Source organism: Lentinula edodes (assembly GCF_021015755.1).
Source record: "Lentinula edodes strain Le(Bin) 0899 ss11 chromosome Unknown C8R40scaffold_2, whole genome shotgun sequence".
In the NCBI taxonomy this organism is placed as follows: domain Eukaryota; kingdom Fungi; phylum Basidiomycota; class Agaricomycetes; order Agaricales; family Omphalotaceae; genus Lentinula; species Lentinula edodes.
This window is the reverse complement of record NW_025764308.1, coordinates 1,915,428-1,924,007: the sequence shown is the minus strand read 5'-3', so window position 1 is coordinate 1,924,007 and position 8,580 is coordinate 1,915,428. Positions and strand designations below refer to the sequence as shown.

Sequence of the window (8,580 nt, the reverse complement as noted above, 5' to 3'; positions counted from 1 at the left end):
TCACCCTCCCCCTTCCTGAATCATTCCCTGCTGAAGCACCTCGCAAAATTACTGCCGAGGAGCGTGAATTTGAAGCTTATAAAAGTCTACGTACCGCTCGCGCTAATGCTAGACATGAGGGTGCTCGCAAGGCTCGTGCTGCTAAGGTCAGTTTCAAAAATCCTCACACCTGCAATACCTCACATTTTTCTTCATCTTATACAGAAGGAGGAGGAGGAAGCTGCCAAGAAGAAGTAATCAATTCCATCTGCAATATGATTGTTTTTTCCGTACATTTTATGTCAGCCTCTCCGTCAAAAGTTTGCGTCGACCTCTGTTCGTACAATATATGCCATATCCCGCATGTTTATATGATGCTCAATATGAATGTTCTGGTCACCGTCCTATGTTATGTACAAGGGTTGGACCAGTTGTTTGGACTCTCTTGAACTGGAATTGTCCGTTTTTTGTGGCGATGTGAGTATGTAGATCCGACGGAATGAATTGTTCGTTGGAGCTCCAATGGTCTTTCAAATGTTGACACCAATTATCCGCTTGTCTCCAATTTTGGAAGCGCGTATTGTCTCTACGAGAGTGGGTGTTTATGAGGTCCTATCATGCTTCTTGGCTTCTATGTTGACGTCGTTATTAGGCTGGCACTTAGCATTTTCCATTGTGGGATCGCTCCCGCAAAACTTTGGCAAATTGGAAATTGGAAAGGCTTCGGGATAAGTATGTAACTTTTGTAACTCTGCAGCTGTCGAATGCTGTCGACCAGTTACAAGTTGGTTCTTGGAATTTACGGCTCAGGCGTCGGAGGTCGGCTCGTAATCCTAGATTGATAGTGATAAGTACGACGATTTTGGGACAACCTCAATCACAGATTCTTTCGATAGTGGCCACTTTGGGGTGGTATCGGATTCTTTCCGTCGTCTGGTGGGGTCCCTTCAACGCCTGCATTAGTTAATGCATCGAGATGAACTTCCACCACTAGGAAATTATGGCTGCGTAGCTCCACCATAGATATCTAAATGCTCATAGATGGTACCTCTTGTCATTGAACTAATTTGACGTTTGTTTCTTCATTACGCTTACGCCGTCAAGAACCGTTCAAGCAGGGAGATGTACGATCCCCCGAGACCATATTGACCAAATTGAGATAAAGATTGACGAATAGATACATACAATGGGATATCACCATTCGGGAGAAAAAGCAAGTAACATACACTACACTATACACGATTCAAAGTAACAAGACTGTTGAACACCGGTTGAACATAGGGTACAGTAGATAAGCTACAATACACCAAATCAACTGGAAGTGGCAAAAAGGAAACAGAAAGAGTGGGGGATATAAAAATGACCCGTGATTAATGTTGGATAGTGGCTTAGAAACCAAGTGTCAAAAGTGTGCAAGAAATCCAGAGAGGATTTCAAGAGGGATATAGCTATAGGAAGGCGGAGAATAGAGCAGTATCATTGATCACGGGCACGAAGAATGAAGAAAGATAGGGCAATAGTTGGCAGAGAGACTCAAAAGAATCCCATTACAAAGAACACACCCAAGAACGGAGATCATTGCAAACCTGCGGAAGTATGAGTATACATGTCCTCAATCGCTCAGTGACCCGCTCGGAGGATGAAGGTGCCAGCTGCAATTCAAATTATCAGTCCCGTCAGAGGGACGCATAAAATAAACTTGCTAATGCGTCCTTTCAGGGCCTTCCCCTGACCACTCTTCCAACTTTCTTCATCAAACTTGTCTTTCTTCCGAGCCCGCCCCCTGGAGAAGATCCCGCCTCGAAATAGGCAGCGGAGCCGTTCTCCCTGGGCGAGTAGCCATCAGTTGGTGGTGGGGGTAATTCCTTATCCACAACACCATTGGAAGGAGCGATGAAGATGAACGGCTCAGACAGCGGATTGTCGGAAACGGGCTTGGGCGAGCCGAAACGCCCTAGGAAGGAATTATTCGCGCGATGAGTAGGGCGCTCGCGAGAACGTTCAAGTCCGTTTGCCGCAGGAGGAGAGGAAGGGGTATTTTCATAATCTGAACCTACGGGAACATTGGGGTTGTCTCTCATCTTGCGGATTCGGTGCATTAAGGACTTGCTACGTTTGGGTAGCCCAGGTGAGGATGGCGAAGTACCCATCGGTGGAATATCGGCTGAAGGCGTGCTGGCATCAGCAACAAAGATAGGTTGAGGGGGCGGAATATCGCGGCGGCGAGTAGGCCTGGATCGTGCCTCCTGATCATTGAGGTATTCGCGGTATGCTTCACGAGCCTCACGAGCTTCACGCCCATCTTTACGTTTGCTATGAGAATCCCTGCCATTATAAATGGAACTAGCGGGAGTATCGCCACGAGCACCACCACCGGCGAAAAATTCTTCAAAAGGCTCCGGTTCATGAATACCCCAAGCCTCGGCAATAGCGTCTACTTTGTTCTTTGGAGGTTCGTAGTAAGCGGTTGGATACAGATCCTTGCGAGGAGAGGGATATGGGCTATCTGAGTTTGATTGATCCACATGTGCTGGATCCGCAGACCATGCCATCATAGGAGCCTTGGTGCGATGACGATTGCGAGAAGGAGCACAAGCGTCGAAGGGTCCGTCGTGGTGAAACACTGTACATAGTTAGATAAGGAAACGAAAGCATATTTCCAGAATAATGAAAATGGACGAACTTGCTGGACCGAAGCCTGTAATATCGAGACGGTCAATAGCATCTTCATGCTGTGAGCCCTTTTTCTTGGTCTTGGGGGTGGCCAATTTCTGCTTGTCTGAGGGAGTAGAGTCTGTGGACTGAGAGCGAGGACCAAGCTGAGGAGCTTTACTGGGCGGAAGACTGTTTTGTACCGGATAAATGAGTATGTTCAAATTGCGGCAGAAGCAGAAAAAGACATACGCTGCAGTGTTGCTTCTGCCCATTCGACGACCGTTGATCGTTACTGTATCAACGACGGCATTCTCGAGGTCGGCAGGCCTAGAGGGCATTCTGTGTTGACGGTTTTTTGGAGGAGGTTGTGGTGGATCAGAGAAGGGGTTAGATGATTGAGGGCTCATGGTTCGTTACCAACTGGTGGTTTGCTTGGCAATGATTATGGAGCAAAGGGAGACTAGTTCGGAATGTTCGGCTTGACAATGCCGAATGTGCCGAATATTATCAGGCGATATTTAGTAGGCTCTTTTCTTGTCGCCATGGTTCAGTTCACTCGTTCTGAGCTTTGCACGCGTATTCTCGAGGGTCAGCATCTAATCATCTATAACAGAAACGTCCTTCGCATTCCGCCGTCCTGGCTCGACGCTCATCCTGGTGGTTCTCTTGCTCTTCTCCATTTCGTTGGTCGAGATGCAACCTCTGAAATTGATGCGTACCATAATGACCAGATACTTCCAATGGTAAATAGGTATTCCATAGGAACATTAAGTGAGCCTGGCCCTTGGAATCCTCTTCTACCTCCAATTGCAGCAGGCTGGGCGCGTAAAGATGGCAAATGGTCGAGCGAAGCCGCTACCTGGAACGCCGATTCCAACCAGGTCTTCCTCGTAGCGAACAACTCTCCGGTTCTTCAGAAATCAGCTCCCACAATTGAAACCCTTACCCCTTTACCCAGTAATATATCTCTTGAGGTACAGGAGCAGCATTCTGTTGCCTACAAGATGTTACACAAGCGTGTAATTGATGCAGGTCTCTATAACACTCCATATCTCACTGGATACGGGCCAGAGTTTGTTCGTTACATCTCCCTCGGTTTGATCTCAGCCTATGCCTTCCAACATAACTGGCTTCTGACAAGTGCCCTGGCTCTCGGTCTCATGTGGCATCAACTGATGTTCTTCGTCCACGACCTCGGGCATCTGGGTGTCACTGGAAATTGGAATATCGACCGAATCATCTCGATTATTGTGGCCGACTTCATTGGCGGTCTTAGCATCGGCTGGTGGTCTGATGTAAGTCCCGGCCTTACTTCTTTCTTATTTAGATTTCCTGAACAGTTACTGTAGAATCACAATGTTCATCATCGTACGTCGCCTCTTGCACTATAATAATACTTCTCGACTGATTCATTCTTCCATCTTTAGTGGTCACCAATCATCCTTCCCAGTGCGTGTTCATGTAACAAACAATGTGGTTCGACTAACTTCTTCCCTAGCGACCCCGACATTGAGCACCTTCCCTTCTTTGCTATTTCGCCCAAGTTCTTTTCCAACCTATATTCCTCTTATTACAAAAGAGTCATGCCTTTTGATTCCGCGTCTCAATTCTTCATTCGCCTCCAGCATTATCTGTTTTATGTGGTGATGGCGTTTGCGCGCTTTAACCTCTACCGTCTCTCATACGCCTCTATGTACTCGAAACTATTCGAGAAACGGCGCGCACGAGGTGGAAGATGGGCTGTTGGGTTGGAATTTATCGGTGTAGCCTTCTTTTGGTGGTGGTTCGGCGGTATCGTTCTAAGAGGCTGCGGATCGTGGAAAAAGGCACTTGCTTATGTTTTTGTCAGCCATGCTGCTACGAGTCCCCTCCATGTCCAGGTAAGGATTCTGTACGCCTCAGGCTTCTCCGATAAATTGATTGATGTCGTAGATCGTTCTGTCGCACTTCGGAATGTCGACTGATGACTTAGGCCCTGTAGAGTCATTCCCTGATCGACAATTGCGTACTACAATGGATGTGAAATGTCCTGAGAAATGGGGGTTCATTCATGGCGGTCTGCATTTACAAGTCGCACATCACCTCTTCCCTCGACTGCCACGACACAATCTCAATAAAGCTAGCCTTATGGTCAAGGAGTTTGCCAAAGAGGAGAATCTGACCTACGTCGAGTTTGGTTTTGTATCTGCCAACCGAGAAGTAATCGGTGTTCTACGCGAGGTTGCTGGCCTTGTCAGTTCGCTTGGTCAACAAGTCAAATTGGTCGCAGAAGTTGCCAGTACAGAGGCCAAAGAAGCTGTCAACAAGAAGATAGCCCAACAAGAAGCAGCGTTTACACGGAGTCGCTCAGGTATTTCTCCTTCGAACATCTAGATCAAGTTGTTGGTACATTGTTGATTTAGAGAAAATAAATACATGGCTCAAGCTATATGAGTCCTGACTTTGATATCGTGTTGTGCTAAACATTCTTTGACTTCACCAATATCTACCTCTCCGCGATGAAATATACCAGCCGCTAGCGCCGCTTCAACACCGGTTTGCTCGAAAACATCGAGAAAATGTTCCTTTCTACCTGCACCGCTGCTGGCAACCACAGGCACTTTTACACATCCCTTAATGAGACGTAAGAGGTCTGAGTCGAAACCTAAACCCGTTCCATCACGGTCAATGCTGTTTACTAGAATTTCGCCAGCACCAAGAGTCTCGACTGCACGCGCAAGTTGACAGACAGAAATCGACCGGGTCTCCCGTCCTCCCGATACTGTACAGGCGTACCACCAACTCCTTCCTCTGTCGGATTCGAAAGCAGAATCTAGGGAGCCAAGAATTAACTCGTCTTGATGGGGACCATCATATGTAGTGGGATCCACGTAGACTCGTCTGGGATCGATAGATACGACCACGGCTTGTCTTCCATAAGTATGAGCTATTGTCTCGATCGAACTAGTCCCGTCACCGTGTTTCTGGCCGCTCCCAAGTAGTTTTTCTGCAGCATAAACGGCGTCAGATCCTATGCTGACTTTGTCCGCACCGGCTCGAAAATATTCTGAAGCAACTTCGAGTGCACTTCGTTTCGTCTTATCTGGATCTATAGTGTCTTTGATACCGCCACCTATTGTGAGAGGGACAAAGACGCACTCCGCAGCCGCTCGGACTACAGCCAACATTGGTTGGTCTTGTAGAGGAGAATGTCGGAAGGATGTGATGTTCAATAAACAAATCTCATCTGCTCCCGCTGCATAATATTTTGATGCCAAAGTGACGGGTTTCCCGAGGTTGCGCACTGCACCACCAGTTTTGACCCGCATGGAATGGCCAGATGGCACCTTCTCCCGCACGTCGTATTGATCTCCTTTCGTGACAATAAGGTTTCCATCGTCATCACTCCGTACGTCCATACAAGCGATGATACGCTTCGATAGATTATCTCTCGGTTTGAGAGACAGCGTAGGAGGGGAGCAAAGAGATTCAGGTTTAGATGCTGATCTTTCGGCCTCTGGAGTCCTCAGCCAATTATCGATCAATGCAAGACCAGCAGCTCCGGATTTCTCTGGATGAAACTGGGTCCCAAATACATTTCCTCTGCGAACGGAAGAGATGAAGATTTCTCCGCCATACTGGGTCGTGGTATATGCCCAGGAAGCTGCGTCCGGCCGGTCTGCGGGACAATATTTTGCGCAGTATGAATGTACGAAGTAGTAGAATGCTGGTTCAACATCGGAACTTTGTACGAGGTCCGCGGAGTTCCATCCCATATGCGGGACAGTCTTAGCAGAATCGTCGAAACGGTCAATGGTAGTAGGCACTACGCCCAGACCATGGAAATTTGGCGATTCTTCGGAAGCCTGAAAGAGAATCTGCATGCCGATACAAATTCCGAAGTAGGGTTTTCCAGATTGCACATACTCTTTCAAAGGTTCTAGGAGGCCTTTTTTTGTCAGATTTTCGACAGCGGTCTCAAAGGCTCCGACTCCGGGAAAAATGAGGCTCTATGAAGATATCAGTAGAACCAGTCACAGTTTCGAGAATAGTACTTACAGTGGCTTTCTGAAAATCAGTAGGCGAGGAGATCCATTGAAAAGAATGCCCGAGTTTCGTTAAGGAGTTCGCGAGGCTCTGCACGTTTCCGGCACCATAGTCAAGAAGAAAAAGACCCATATCGTCGAGGCCGAGAAGGTGAAGATGATATGAATTTTCGTATCCAGAGATCGAGTCATTGCTGTGATGTTACATATGTAATTCTATTTTCTACCATCTTTGCCTGATCCTTGCGTGCTCAAAAACCTGTCGAGTCACTTCATTCCTTCTTTTTTTTGTACCACTACAACATGTCTTCTCCAATCCGAATTCCCGGTGCTGCAAGAATAGTCGCCGCGTCGGTCTCCCCTACTGCCACCAACATCCACGACCGCTTCGCGAGTGTACATCGCCAAGACTCGTTGAATGTTCGACAACCTCGAGTTCTTCATCCGGTTGAAAATGAGGGCCTTCGCCTTCTTATTCTCGAGAACATCAGTATGGAGGCTGTGAACGCTTTCAAAGCTCAGGGCTTGCATGTCGACCACCACACGAAAGCCATGTCTGAAGATGAGCTCCTCAAAAAGATCAGCTCGTACCATGGAATTGGTATTCGTAGCAAAACAAAGATCACAGAAAAAGTCATTAAAGCCGCTACAAAGGTATTTGATCGTGATAACGTCCTATGATAACTGTCCACATGAGTTATGTATTAGCTTCTGGTCATCGGTTGTTTCTGCATAGGAACAAATCAGGTCGACCTCACCGCTGCTGCATCTGCTGGAATACCCGTTTTCAATTCCCCGTTCTCAAACTCCCGATCAGTCGCAGAGCTTGTGATGTCCGAACTCGTCGTTCTCTCCCGCCAACTCTTTGAACGTTCATTCGAGCTTCGTCAGGGACTGTGGAACAAGCAGTCGAAAGGATGTTGGGAAGTTCGCGGGAAAACATTGGGTATAGTTGGCTATGGTCATATTGGATCTCAGCTGTCGGTGCTGGCTGAAGCGTTTGGAATGCGAGTCATATTCTTCGATGTGGTTAACCTTATGCCCTTGGGTTCTGCCCGCCAGCTCGAATCGCTAGATGCTCTTTTGTCAGATGCGGATTTCGTCACTCTACACGTTCCCGAGCTTCCGGAGACAATCAATATGATTTCTCGAGACCAGCTTGCGTTGATGAAGAAGGGCGCGTACCTCATCAATAACGCGCGCGGCAAAGTCGTTGACATTCCTGCTCTCATCGACTCCTTAAAGTCTGGTCACCTTGCCGGAGCAGCCCTCGATGTCTTTCCTTCCGAGCCGGGCTCTAACGGGTCACCATTCGATGATCAAGTAAATTCTTGGGCCAGCACACTTCGTTCGTTGCCCAATGTGATCCTCACACCGCATATTGGTGGATCTACAGAAGAGGCTCAGCGAATGATTGGTCAGGAAGTTTCACAAGCTCTCCTTCGTTACATTGGTCTTGGTTCGACCATTGGGGCGGTGAACTTCCCTGAAGTTGATTTACGTGCTATCACAGCGGAAGAGGGTGATCATGTCCGCGTGTGTTATGTGCACAAGAACCAACCTGGTGTACTCAAGCTGGTCAACGAAACCTTTGCACCGTACAATGTCGAAAAGCAGTACTCGGATTCGAAAGGGGAAGTGGCATATCTCATGGCCGATATTGCAAATGTCAGCCCGATGGACGTTACACGTCTTCAGGAAAGCATCAGGCGTACTGATGCCAACATTCTTACACGATTCCTTGCTTAGAATGTTACTATTTCAAAAAGGCAATCTTGGAGGTTCCGCCCTCATAGATTCATAGTGCCTACCACATTCTTGCATTCCATTCAACTGGACTTTTTACATATGTAATCACCTATCATTCATTGTACAAAAATTCTGTGCTTACATCCTTGATGAACTAGCAAAATATTATCCA

The 8,580-nt window shown here is 47.4% G+C and overlaps 4 protein-coding genes across 4 annotated transcripts; 2 read left to right on the top strand and 2 right to left on the bottom strand.

The window, feature by feature from the left end:
* Positions 1–1,694: 1,694 nt before the first annotated feature.
* Positions 1,695–3,041, bottom strand: C8R40DRAFT_1165757 (Pal1 cell morphology protein-domain-containing protein; the record flags this gene model as incomplete). Its single annotated transcript, XM_046230745.1, has 3 exons — positions 1,695–2,602; positions 2,663–2,823; positions 2,884–3,041. The coding sequence occupies 3 exons, from the start codon at positions 3,039–3,041 to the stop codon at positions 1,695–1,697; spliced, it is 1,227 nt and encodes a 408-aa protein (XP_046091932.1).
* Positions 3,042–3,173: 132 nt separating this feature from the next.
* On the top strand, positions 3,174–5,066 carry C8R40DRAFT_1082073 (delta 8-sphingoloid desaturase protein; the record flags this gene model as incomplete). The annotated part of the gene is made up of 5 exons (XM_046227175.1): positions 3,174–3,929; positions 3,984–4,002; positions 4,062–4,083; positions 4,133–4,514; positions 4,567–5,066. The coding sequence occupies 5 exons, from the start codon at positions 3,177–3,179 to the stop codon at positions 5,005–5,007; spliced, it is 1,617 nt and encodes a 538-aa protein (XP_046091931.1). The 3' UTR covers positions 5,008–5,066.
* C8R40DRAFT_1033110 (imidazoleglycerol phosphate synthase) lies at positions 5,055–6,792 on the bottom strand (the record flags this gene model as incomplete). Its single annotated transcript, XM_046223316.1, has 2 exons — positions 5,055–6,623; positions 6,673–6,792. 2 exons carry the CDS (start codon positions 6,790–6,792, stop codon positions 5,055–5,057), a joined length of 1,689 nt encoding a protein of 562 aa, XP_046091930.1.
* A 75-nt stretch (positions 6,793–6,867) lies between these two features.
* On the top strand, positions 6,868–8,574 carry C8R40DRAFT_1082068 (uncharacterized protein). Its single transcript, XM_046227174.1, has 2 exons — positions 6,868–7,313; positions 7,368–8,574. The coding sequence occupies exons 1-2, from the start codon at positions 6,963–6,965 to the stop codon at positions 8,406–8,408; spliced, it is 1,392 nt and encodes a 463-aa protein (XP_046091929.1). The 5' UTR covers positions 6,868–6,962; the 3' UTR covers positions 8,409–8,574.
* Positions 8,575–8,580: the final 6 nt, after the last annotated feature.